The sequence below is a fragment of the Pavona decussata genome, unplaced genomic scaffold, assembly GCF_977016875.1.
Source record: "Pavona decussata unplaced genomic scaffold, jaPavDecu1.1 SCAFFOLD_94, whole genome shotgun sequence".
NCBI lineage: Eukaryota > Metazoa > Cnidaria > Anthozoa > Scleractinia > Agariciidae > Pavona > Pavona decussata.
In genome coordinates, this window is record NW_028145511.1 from 2,154,845 (window position 1) to 2,167,241 (window position 12,397).

The 12,397-nt window shown below is 39.0% G+C and overlaps 2 protein-coding genes across 2 annotated transcripts in view; one reads left to right on the forward strand and one right to left on the reverse strand.

Moving 5' to 3' along the window:
* Positions 1 to 34: 34 nt before the first annotated feature.
* LOC146473368 (uncharacterized) lies at positions 35 to 3,017 on the forward strand. Its single transcript, XM_085118597.1, has one exon. The coding sequence runs from the start codon at positions 1,080 to 1,082 to the stop codon at positions 1,818 to 1,820; it is 741 nt and encodes a 246-aa protein (XP_084974723.1). The 5' UTR covers positions 35 to 1,079; the 3' UTR covers positions 1,821 to 3,017.
* Positions 1,986 to 12,397, reverse strand: part of LOC146473369 (uncharacterized) — a 31,047-nt gene continuing 20,635 nt past the window's right edge. The window contains exons 15-24 of the mRNA XM_085118596.1: positions 12,109 to 12,160; positions 10,998 to 11,062; positions 9,716 to 9,792; positions 8,974 to 9,039; positions 8,236 to 8,332; positions 6,923 to 6,965; positions 6,616 to 6,695; positions 5,131 to 5,208; positions 4,898 to 4,975; positions 1,986 to 4,200 (exon numbers count right to left, since the gene is read on the reverse strand). Coding sequence (XP_084974722.1) covers positions 4,093 to 4,200; positions 4,898 to 4,975; positions 5,131 to 5,208; positions 6,616 to 6,695; positions 6,923 to 6,965; positions 8,236 to 8,332; positions 8,974 to 9,039; positions 9,716 to 9,792; positions 10,998 to 11,062; positions 12,109 to 12,160 — 744 coding nt within the window. The 3' untranslated portion in view covers positions 1,986 to 4,092. The remainder of the gene's footprint in view (positions 4,201 to 4,897; positions 4,976 to 5,130; positions 5,209 to 6,615; positions 6,696 to 6,922; positions 6,966 to 8,235; positions 8,333 to 8,973; positions 9,040 to 9,715; positions 9,793 to 10,997; positions 11,063 to 12,108; positions 12,161 to 12,397) is intronic.

The following is a 12,397-nucleotide window of genomic DNA, read 5'->3' on the forward strand; positions in this document are numbered from 1 at the left end:
ATGAGAAGTCTTTAAAAAAGTTAATTGTCTGATTTTAATTGCTTTTGTCGTTCGCTTTGAGGTTGTTTTGTTTCTTAATGCGGTAGTTTCTGTGAAAATTCTCGTTCTTTTTTCTCTTTCGAATCAAGATCAACCTTTACCTTCCTACCTTGAAAATAATTCATGACGAATTTTTGCATTTTATGCCTTCAAGCTACACGACATTTCCTTTTTCTAAGATGACAAACTTTCGTAAATAAATAAACTTAGCGGCAGGCTGTTCTTACAGCAAAACCAATGTTTTGACTTATCTGTAGCTGTCGAAATACTTTCTAAGTTCTAAAGTTTTAGTGCAAGCACTTCTCTTCAAAGAAATAATTTACTGCGTCCCGATTTGGAGGTTTTCTGTTTCAGTCAGTCAGTTTTTTTAATATTACATTGTAATATTTTGGCGGCACTTCTTTAAGAAGTAGGTGGGGGTCCCTAGTCCAAATTGATTAATCTTAGAATCAAGAGAAGGGTACGAAACACGTCGATACCCACCCCTCCCCTAAAGCGTAGTGTTAAAATCCACGTTAATGCACTTAAAATTGTTGTTTGCGTTAAACATTAAGAGAACTTTTCATTGGAGGTCAGTTTCATCTTTTTCTCGTTTACTTTGCTTGTTGTAATAAATTTAAATTTTGCATCACGCAGATTGTTTCGTTGCTATTGGCGCTGGGGGGAAGGAAAGTTACTTTAAAGGCAGAGTGTTTTTAATAAATCGAACTTCGATTTGCTTTCAATTTTTGCATTTAAGCCCGGATTTCCTTGTGTGCCAATACAAAAGACTTAAACAAAGACCCTCAATCGCGCGTTATAAATAGAACGGCAACCTTTTACATGTCTTTAGCTATCGAGGACAAAAGAAGTTCATGAAATATTGGCAAGTCAAAGAATAGGACAATGATTAATTTCCAATTATGAGCCGCTAAGGTTTTAATTTACTGATCTTTCTTGCGCCGGGAGCTCATTAGTGTAGTAAGTACAAGGATATTGAGAATTAAACCGAGCAAACTCGCTAGCAACGGAATCGAGGACTGCATGAGGCCTTGGCAAAAATGGAGACCACGAAAGACAAACCTAAGAGTGGGTCATCACTAACGGTAAAGGAAAGAAATTGGGCTGTAAGGAACTCAATTCTAAAGAGTACAAACCAAAGAATAAACGACTCCATGCAAAATGAACGCAATCAGTTTGCAAAGAGTATGGATTTCCAGGCTAAAAAGTTACGGGAAAAGTTAACGTTAATGATGCCATCGACCAAACCAAGCGGCGCAAAGAACGATGCAAGATCGAGTGCAAAAGAAGATTCGGACGATACGCTTAAATTACCAGCAATAAAAAGCGAGGTGAAATCAGCACCAACTTCTCCAAATTTAGGTGGACGAAACTCGTTATTTTCTTGGGACAACCTGAGCGTTTCGCCACCTTGCCGGGAAGATTTGGTGCGTCGGAGAGGCTCGTATAATGACATTGAATCGCCAAGAGGTTCCCCGGTTTTTTCTCGCCAAACGAGCCGCTCGTTTTCATATCACGGAGAACGTCGCCCAACTTTGGTACCGCCAATCCTGACGGGGGTAGAAGAAGGGAATGACAAAGTTTCACCGCTTATTCCACGAAACCTCAAGTTAAGGGAAGCAGCAAGGCGCGGCAGTCTCAAAGCGCTGGCAAATGAACGCAGCGCTCAGCAAAGTCCAACACTGGAAGATCAGTTTAAATCGCTCGGAACTTGCCGATATCTTCGCCGAGGGACAGAGGGTGACTTAAAAGAATTACCCAAGGAGACGCCAGACAACTGATAAAAAGTCCTTTGATATCGGTGCTACCATTATATCCGATAAAAATGTTTAACACTTAGCAAATGAGGACCAACAGACGGGCTATATTTTTAGTGCGCGTTGAAACAAACAGACGCTACCAAAGCAAGGTTTCGTATAGCTAGATGTGTTCGACCGAGGCACGCATTACTTTATATCAGTTTAATACTCGAAAAGTTTTTACATCTCCCATAAATTTCTGTTAATAAAGCACAATTCATTAGTTACACACGTCATGTTTCTTTGGTTCAAGGAACTCGATCAAACTTATTTAACTCACCGTAAATCACAATTGCTTTGTATATTATGTACATATGCCGTAACATATTCATTAATGAAGCCTTGAATCAACGTACGCACGATTTTACCAAGAGATTAAAACAGCTTAAAATTGTTCATTGTACCTAACCGATTCTAGCCAAAAAACAAACTAGTTACACCAGTATTATACTTTGCTGAGTTAGATTCTAGTCACTTAGGTATTTAATTAGCATACATAAGCCAAAAATTAATTAGACATTCGCAATAATTATCGGTATACTACAGACTTCTTGAATGGCAAGCGTAGACAAAACAAGTTCACTGTATTCTTATCAACAATTCCTGTTTCCAGGATGAAAAAATATCTGTAATTATAATTTTTGTAACCCACGATTTCAACGACAAAGACTAAACCAAGATTTCAACGACAAAAGAAATTAAACACAAAAGCAGAAAACTGCAATTTGCTTTCGTTTAATCATAGCTATTAAAGGCTTGAAATAAATGGATTTTCAATCTCATTTGAATCGATCGAACAAATCACTTGGGAATTGTGCATTCAATTATTCCCTTTAAGTCCCTCCCTCCCTTTTATGTTCGTTTAAAAGATTTTTTCACTGTTAACTACACTCTTGGCCAGAATTTCTGGGGACGTGAAAAGATCGACACAGCCTCGAGAAATGGAAAGTGAAAGCCTTTTTACGTTGTCAGTTTTGTGCAATTGTCTCAATAATTTTGGCCTGGGGCAATGCAGATTCACGATGACATTCTAAGTATTGTTCCTGAACAACAGCCTATTGTTATAATGGCAATAGATTATTGTCAAGAAACAATAAACCTTAACTCAGCTGAACCTAGCCCCAGGATTGTTGTAAGATAATTTTTGGCTATGCCAAAGAGTTGACCTCTACAGAAAAAGACCTAATACCGCTAACTAGCACTAGACTCTTTTAAAGCCAGGTTTTGACATTTGTGTCTCCGTTGCTAGTTTTTCGCGACTTGGCTTAAGGTTAATTCACACTTACGATTACTAGGTTCAATCCCATGAGCCAATTTGGACGTCAAAATTTGTCAGACGATTTCTTTTTCTGTTGGTGTAGAACGGGGTAAAAATTGGCCTGATTTAAAAAATCTGTACATAATACTGCCACAGATTTTTATGAATCGGGTCGATTTTGTCCACTCACTCCTTTTTTTGTCAAATTGGGCCAAATCGGTCCGATTAATTGGTACGCGTAATTAGCCTCAAGAAAAAGACTTGTGACGGTAGTACATTTTCCCGCGTATTAATCTTAGCATTTCTTTTTCTGCGCTTAGCACAAGCTAGATTCATTTTTGTTCTGAATTGACTGATTCTTGAAATCCCTTTCTTCTTAGAGCGGTTTTCAGTTAAGTTTCAAAATTAATTTGATTTTACTTTACTGTGCTCTGTGAGTGGTTGGCAAAGGTCGCACCATTTTCTCAAGCCAAACCAAAACCACTCGTGCCTTGATCGCACCCTTTTTCCCGCGCTTGTCGCCAGTTACACCATTTTCCTTCGAATTCTGTTGTGATTGATCACAGTAATTACTTTGGTTTTGGTTTTCCGACAATCATTCGAAAACCGCTCTGTTGGTCTGATGCGATAGCACTGGTTTTGCTTTGACGTCATCAAGAGGTCCCTTGACACCGCTTTAAAAGCAATCTCGTTCCCATAGGCTGCGTTCCTTTTGGTCAGCACCAAGGAAGCAAGTCATGAAGTACCTACCGCAAGACGTGTGGCCTCCGCTAGCCTAAAGGGTGCGCGGGTTCTGGGGGCGAGATTGCTAAAAACAACTGGCCAAAAAAGATGGCTCTCTCGCTCTCATTATAAAACCAATTGCTTCTTAAAAAAATAAAGCACATTAATGTACTCTCCTACCAAGACGTTATTAGCTAAGCCAGTCACTTATAGTTGCGTTTTCAAAGGAAAATGGCTGGGTGTGGACGGGGCGTATCAATCAGATTAATCAGATTAATCTTGGGATTTCTCTAAGTAGTCTCTGAGGTAAGCGATGCAAAGTGGCTGACGGCGAGCGACGAGGTTCATCAACCTCGCGGGAAAAATACCTCCAAAGTCGACCTACGGGAGGAAATGAGAATACAAATGAAAAAATAAATAAAATTAAAATAAAATAAACGAGAAAAGAAATAAAAATCACAGCCAAAATTTCCACAAGAAACTTCACGCACTTATAAAAAGGTTGCATGTTTTCCAGGAATGTTTTGTTGTTGATGCCGAAAAAAAAACCCCTGAAACAATGATGGTAGAAAAGCCTTTCCTAAAACTACTGATCGGATCAGTAGTTTTCAGCCATGATTAACTTGAAGTAATACAAAGTAGAACTGGAGTATTAGGAATGGAGTACAAAGCAAAGAAATGCTGCATAAAAAATTCAGAAATCAGAAAGGGATTAGAGGAAATTTGGTTCGCACAAAGTAACCTTAAAAGGTCGCAGAAATTAAAGCTGAAATGTTTACAATGCGTCTCAACTTGTTATAGTAATTTAAACGGAGTTATAACGGAAACAGTTTAGCCGAAAAGGATGGCGGCAAGCTGGCCGATCAGACTTCAGTTTAGAAAGGGGAGCGAATTCTTACAATTCATCTTAACTTGTTATAGCGGAGACATTTTAGGTACTGGCAAGCTAGCCGATGGAACTTCAGCTTAGAAACGGGATTTACAACATCCTTCACACAATCGAATAACTGTGAACACTGAACAATTTTCCTCCAAGAGAAAAACAGCGGACATTTGTTTCGATTTTGCACCAAATTACCTGCAGAAGGTAGGACACCGAAGAATACACCTGACCATCCTGCTTCACGGGCTCAATTATCCAACCAGAGGAGTACACCTGGAAATAGATCAGATTGAATCACGTGATCTGGCAGACGGAGACAAATAATTACAACTTGCAAGGTAGCATTTGTAGCGCAACAAGTCGCACCGAATGTTGATCTTTATACTCGGCCCTTCCTCATTTTTTCACACGAATAACACTGTTCCTACCTTTGCTCTTATAATATCCTTAGATGGAGGTAGTTCCGGCAACTGTACCGATAGGGAGGCTTGAACGTACTTCTCGGACTACAATAAATGTAGGAAATAAAGTTAAGTAAAATGCATCATCATTTTTTAATGTGTTAAATCAGAGAATTAACTCTGCAGTGGATGTTTAAGTGCTAAAGTGAACCCACGAATATTTCCCACTGAGCCTTAGCCCAAGTAAAGCCGGCGACACACCTGGCGATTTTATACGCCGATAGCCGCGATCGGCGTATAAAATTACTGATATCTGGTATGTCAGATATCGGCGATTCAATTCGCCGGCATTCGCCAAGTGTGCCCGATCCCGCGATTTTCTACGCTTATCACTGCGAATCGCCAGTAAAGTCAACCAATCAGATTGGGCGATTTTACCACATGACTTTTCAAAATGCCCCTCGGTGGAGCCCGGGAACAAGGTTGAAGTGCCACATCGCCGCGATTGGCGAAAATCGCTTGCGATTTTCGCTGGCGATCAAATTCGCCGCGATCGGCGTATAAAATCGCCAGGTTTGTCGCCGGCTTAAAGAAATGTGAGATAGCATGAGGAAAAGAAAAAAACCTTTGACCAAAGATAATTTTAAATTTTGAATGCCCTAAAGTTTTTCGGGTGGTGCTAGAAAGGTTCGACTAATCTCATACAGTAATAGTGCTTTAATTTAACCGTGTAAGTGCCCTTCCCTCACCCCAAACCAAGAAAGCGGCGGAAACCTTCAAACAGTCTTAGCAACCAATCTAAAACAAGCCTCTTTATTGTGTTGGTAACAAAAAAAAAAAGATGTTAGGGAAGTGGTCAAAACCATTACACTCAAACAGGACCCACCGAACCACAAAATAGATGGTGGCCTCTGCCTGCACCCCACTTCCTCAACCTCAAAAGATGGTGTCTTTATTGCATAGCCACCCCTCTATTCAGCAGTAAAAAATGACAGTGAGATTCAAACCTCACTTTTCTTGTTTATTTAGCAATCCTGACACTTGCTAGCTGAATATTTCTGTGTCAATTCAAATTTTAAAGCCAATAACATTTTGTCGGTAATGTTCATGAGATAGGTGGTGTCTTCAATAACCCCCCTACCCTTGACAAGGTGGGTCCTCTTTGAACAAACTTGTTATGACCAGCTCCCTTACGCCTTAGACATGGCGCAAGTAAACCAATTTAGGTTTGTTTTTCTTTAGACCATAGTCCATTAAGATCATTTCAAGTTTCATTCAGGTTGTGCGCGTTACTTATAACAGCGTGTTTGGAGTTTTAATAGGCCCTTTCCGAGTTGCTGTGAACCTCATTATGAAAGCGAGGCTACATGCAAAGCTTTTTATGTGAAAATTAGTGTTGTTTGCATATGAATGAAAACTAATTTTCATCATTAAAACTTTGCAATTAGTCTCGCTTTCATAATGAGGTTCACAGCCACTCGGAAATGGCCTATTTGGTACGGTGTTACCTACCTCCTCTCTCTCCATCGTCAAGAGAACACAATCGCGGGCTTGTTTCAAGATGCATTGCTTTGCTTCGTGATGCAAGTAAACTGAAAAAGGGATAACGAAAGTAACTATTAAAATGAATAGTCTTCTGAGAGTGGTGTACAGGTGAAAAGAATATGTACTATAATTTGTTCAGTCCAGTTGTATTGGTTTGAAGAAATTTGCAATAACACTGATGATAGTGATAACGATAATAACATGGGCTACAGAAAAATTCATTTTGACTAAGTTAAGTTTAATTTCTCAAATTAAATATGATAACCATACTCACGTATTTTAGATTCTTCGTCAATTTGCCTGATCAGCTGAATTTTCTGTTTGGTGAAAACAAAACACACAGATCAAAGCGAAGGCTAAGTCCTGTCCGGGTTTGCCAAGGGTGATCTCAAGTGTTATCACCAATAGACGGCGTTCTTTCGGTGACAGATAGCATCACTGAACAAATTACTGTCTAGTAGCTTTCGACTGAATGGTTACTTTACGAATTCATCCGCAGTTTCAATACCTAGAACCACCTTTTACAACATAATAAACGGAACGAGAGGAACGTACTGCTCAGTAGCTTTTATTTGAAAAGTCAGACTCTAAGATTTTTATCCACAGACTCAAAAGTTAGAACCACCTTGTACAACATAATAACCAGCGCCACGGGAAAGTCCTGCTCAGTAGCTTAATTAGAGAACTTAAGGACGGTGCCTACTTTTGCTACTGCGTATACGTTTTGCGCATCTCGAGATACTCGGGTTTCCTAAGGGTGATGCCTAGCAGGGATATTTTTGGGCGGTTTTAAACTATGAGAAAGAAGCAGAACTTAGCAAGTGCTCTTAGTATCCAAAAAGAAAATTGGGGGTAACCATGAATTTTTCAGAGATAAAAAAAGCTTTAATTTGGAAAAAAAACGACAAACCGTGCTTCGTATTTTACTGCTTTTTATAATAATTGTTGTTTAATTATCTCTAAAAAATGTGTGGTTACCCCCAATTTTTTTTTTTTGGATTTCCATAACCCTTGCTAAGATCTGCTTTTCCCGCATAGTCATTAATCGCGCAAAAGTACGTCGGTATTAGAAGGCACCGTCCTTAAGCAACGACGACGGTAACGTCAACGCCGCATAACAATAGGTTTAATTAGGAAAAACAATCGCTCTGCACGTACGTTTTAAATGTTGGTACATTTCTTTGCCGTCCTCCACAGAACAACAATGTGAAATGACCCCATTAAAGGATTTGTGGAGAACGTAAACACAAAAAGCTGAATTTTTCATAAATTTTCTGAACTTGAACGCCACTCCAGCCGATTTGGTTGCTGGATAGTTCGCCGTTTCTGTTGAAGTTGAGCGAGTTGAAATAATCGCGAAATAACACAAATGAAATAAAGTTATATTTTCAAGTGATGTTTTCGTTGCCGTTGCCGTCGTCGCTGCTTAAGCTCCCTTATGTCACACTTTTCGAAAATGTCATAAAACTGTAAGGAGAAAAAAGATTCCGCTCACTTTTGGGGACTAACGTGTTACCATTGTATAAAATTATCCACTCTATGAATTTCTAGGGCAAGACGCCAAAACAAAAAAAGTCATGTCTTTACCTTGAGCATTCTATCGTACACGTGACGGCTCATGTGATTTCTGACAGCTTCCCACACTGCAGACGGTTTTACTTTGATCAATCCTTTGCCTAAGAAACTGAAGAAGGACGAAGAAAAAACAAGAATATTGAAAAAAAAAATATCTGAAAAAAATCCATTCCTTCGTGTACAATAAAAGATCCTAAAGTTCGCTCTACTAAGTATTGAAAACAAACAGACACTAAAAAATTTTGCCCAGTAGCTTTCGACCGGGCGGATTTCATCCACAACCTCAAAAGTTTAAAGCACCTTGTACAGTATAACAAACGGCACCATAGAAAAGTCCTGCTCAATAGCTTTCATTTGGATGGTCACACTTCAGGACTCCATCAATAGAATCACAAGTTAGAACTACCTTGGAGAGCATAATAAACTGCACCACAGGAAAGTAATGCTCAGTAGCTTTCATTTGAGTGGTCACATTTTAGGTTTTCAGCTAGACTCAAAAATTAGAACCACCTTGTTTAACATAATAAACAGCACTACAGGAAAGTACTGCTCAGTAGCAGTCATCCTCAAATTAAAAAAAAAAATTATAACCACTTTACAGCACCCAAATTTCTTGCAAACTAGATTCCGAGCAAAAATGCCACACTGACCCTTGGTCAATAAAAACCCATTATCAACTGAGAGGAAAATGGAATAAAAGATATAACTTTTCAATCATCAATAAAGTTACAAAAACGTAAATATCTAAACCTGTAAATTTTTTCTCCTGGATTGATCTTCTGAAAAATACTAACGTCTTTTTCCATGCCTTGACAACTAGAAAGAAAAGAAGATGTACTTTAAGATGGCGATACTGCGCAGGTAGAGGGAAGAAAAGGCACCTTCGCGCCCGTTAAATACTGATGAATTGTCACTCGGCGGCCATGTTGAGTCTCAGGAGAATAACAAGCTTTGTTTTCGCACGGAAAGCCTCGCCCAGACGCGAATTCAGTGCGAGGCTTGCTGTGCAAAAACAAAGCTTTTTATTCTCCTGTGACTCAACATGACCCGAGTGATAAGGTCTATTTTCACATGGAAGGTTTGCACTTAGCCCCGCTTTCATAATGAGGTACAAAACAGCTCGGAAATAACCAATTGGTTTTGCTTTGACTTCTAATCACGATCACAGGTAGACCAAGCTCTTCAACCGTTTATTATGACCTTTGTAATGCTATAATCACGTATGGTAATTTGAGTGTCACGGTATAACCGCTGCATAACAGTGAAATTATGAGGTTTTGTATGGAAAAAAATCGTACTTCATTTTAGCATCACAAAGGTCAACATTAACGTTCATAGAGCTTGGGTGACCTGTGTTCTGGGTTGAGAAAGTTCATGAGTTTTTTAGTAACCGATAGCAAAGCGTTGTAAAAGCAAAACCAAAGCAAACGCGAAAGATTTCTTGCGACACTTAACTGAAAACCGCTTTATCTACAAGACAAGGATAATTCACCTCCACTCGCGATCTTTAGACACATTCTCAGACGAATTTTTGGAAGTTGGAATCTGCAGTTGATTAGCCAACAAAACCTGAAAACATGAAGCAAAGCTTTCATTACACTGACACAAAGAAATACGCTGGTAAGCGCAAAATAACATGGCCTTTCATCAGACTTCAATATAGAAACCCGACAGGAGAACCTGTGTTTTGATCTTGAGATCCATTTGGCGCTCAAAAAAATTTTCAAAAGCTACAGTTGTAAAAAACAACAACAACAACAACGCAAGAAAGACAGAACAGCCAAGCCGGCAGAGTTCTTAGCCGAAGGCGAGCATTCGGCAAAGGAACAAGCACCTTATTTGGCAAATCCTTGTAGAAAGTTCTTGAATTTTTGTTTCATGCTCTCCAGTTAGTAAACAGCTTCAGCGATGACGATAAGATAAGAAGAGGCAACAGAGATAATATAAGTAATTTAAAGATTTCAGTATCGAGGATATTTAGTTTTTGGGACGCGTTAACTGGGAACTATGCTAACTACTCCAGTCAACTCAGCAAGGAATGCACGCGCATTAGCTCTCCAAATGTGAACCTGTCAAATTCCAACGAAATTGAAACACTTCGCTTTAAAAGACCTTGAAACGTTTATAACAAGTCTCAAAATGTTTTAGTAAACTCATAGACTCACAAGAAACTTGAATGCTTCGAGCTCTCGAAGTAAAAGCCTTTTGTTTCTTATTTTTAACGTTCTTCCGACGTTCACTCGAAACTTTTGCGCGACACCGGGTTGTAGCAATCGTTTGCTTTGACGTTTTGCGCGGGAAACTGCTTGCGGCCAGCGGCTGGGGATGAAGGCATTGCGCATGCTCATCATTTGACAGCAGTCATGGACACAGCGGCAAAATGACTGCGCATGCTCGTCACGCGTGAGCAATCTTACTCGTCAAAATGGCCGCTTTTTTAAAATTCCCATTGCTTGTTCTCATTTCGCGTGGATAAGCCCAAATCAAAATAGCTAAGGTTGCCGCTTTCAGGAAAGGTTCCTTCGAACTTCCTCCATCACATATCTTATTCAACAAAAAAAATAGTGTGGTAACAGGTGTGAATTTGGCGATTGAAGTGGAGCATTCGTAATCGATTCACGATTGAATCACAAATCCCCGGAGCATGCGCACTCATTTTGCCGCTGTGTCGCAGTCATGCCAAAACATTATTTACGTCCCTTTTCCAATGAGCCCTTCAACTGCATTTCACAACACACAGCCATATGATAAGTGACCAAGACAGAAACCTTTACCTCTCCAAGTAGGTTAGCAACTGCTTGGCTGCCGAGAGTTCGAAAATCTATGTTTTGTCTGTCCACTGTCGAAGATGAATCAAAAAATTCAAATCAGAAAATCAAATCAGAATCAAAATGAGGCAGAAATACACCTTAATCCAAAATCGCTACCACTTTAACTGATTCTTTTGTTGGTATTCTTACACTCAAAAATCAGCAAAAGAATATTTTATCTTGAACGAGGCAAGAAGGGCTAACTTGAATAAAAAAAAACATCAACAACAACAACAACAACAACAAGAATATTAAAATGGCAGCCACTTTGGAAAAGGTTTATACCAGGTACACGAAGACTGGAGAGGATACGTAATTCTTGGGTAAACAAACAGTCAGTTCCAAGCTTACGGCGCTGCTTTCAACTATACTACTGCGACAAGGATTTTAACTTCGATCGCGCGTTTAGAGCTATTTAGCAGAAATTTTCAATAGGGTAAGACATTAAGCAATAAACTCATAAAGGGAAGTTACTTCAAGAATATAAGTATTGGTATACATAAACAAAGCTTTGTTATTTAATTTGCAGGTTGAGTTTTTTCAACAGATTAATCGAAGTAAGTAAGTAAGTAAGTAAGTAAGTAAGTAAGTAAGTAAGTAAGTAAGTAAGTAAGTAAGTAAGTAAGTAAGTAAGTAAGTAAGTAAGTAAGTAAGTAAGTAAGTAAGTAAGTTTATTAACGTGACTAGACACTTAGCTAACCAGCTACTTTACAGGAATAGTCACAAAATAAAATAGTAATAATAATAATAAAAGGAAAAAGTTTATTTGGTAGACGGCGAGATTTGGCACGTATCCGTTGCATCTAACCACTGCAAAAGACTTAACGCAAATGTAGTCAACAAATGCGTGTTCTATCTTGTCTTTTTTCTCCACAGTATAGCATTCATAGTCAGTTTCAATAGCTCAGTTCAACTTTCTTCTTAGTAAATATATAAAACTTTGATCAAATTTAACTAGAGCTTTGTAAGCTCGCGGTCTTTCCTTTGGAATCTTTCTTTTGATGTGGACACCTGATCAGGTACACTTATAATTCATTACGAATAAATTTGATTTCGATGAAAGACGTTTTCTTACCGAATGGCAGCTGCATGTTCTCGTCTGTTATTGGGAACATTTCTCCAGAGTCCTGCCATTAGAAACGAAAAACAAAAATACATTTAAAAGAGAAAGTTGTGTTAAAACGTGGTATCAAGAACAGCGCCAGTTTTCATTCATTCGTTCAAATTTGTTCCTTCTTTCTTTCGTTCGTCCCTACATGATTCATTCAACATGTGATGGGGCAAACAGTGAAGTGAAAGGAAGGTTTCCCTGGCAAGACAAAAGAGGTTACCTACGACTTCATAAAATGGCCAACACCCAGTTG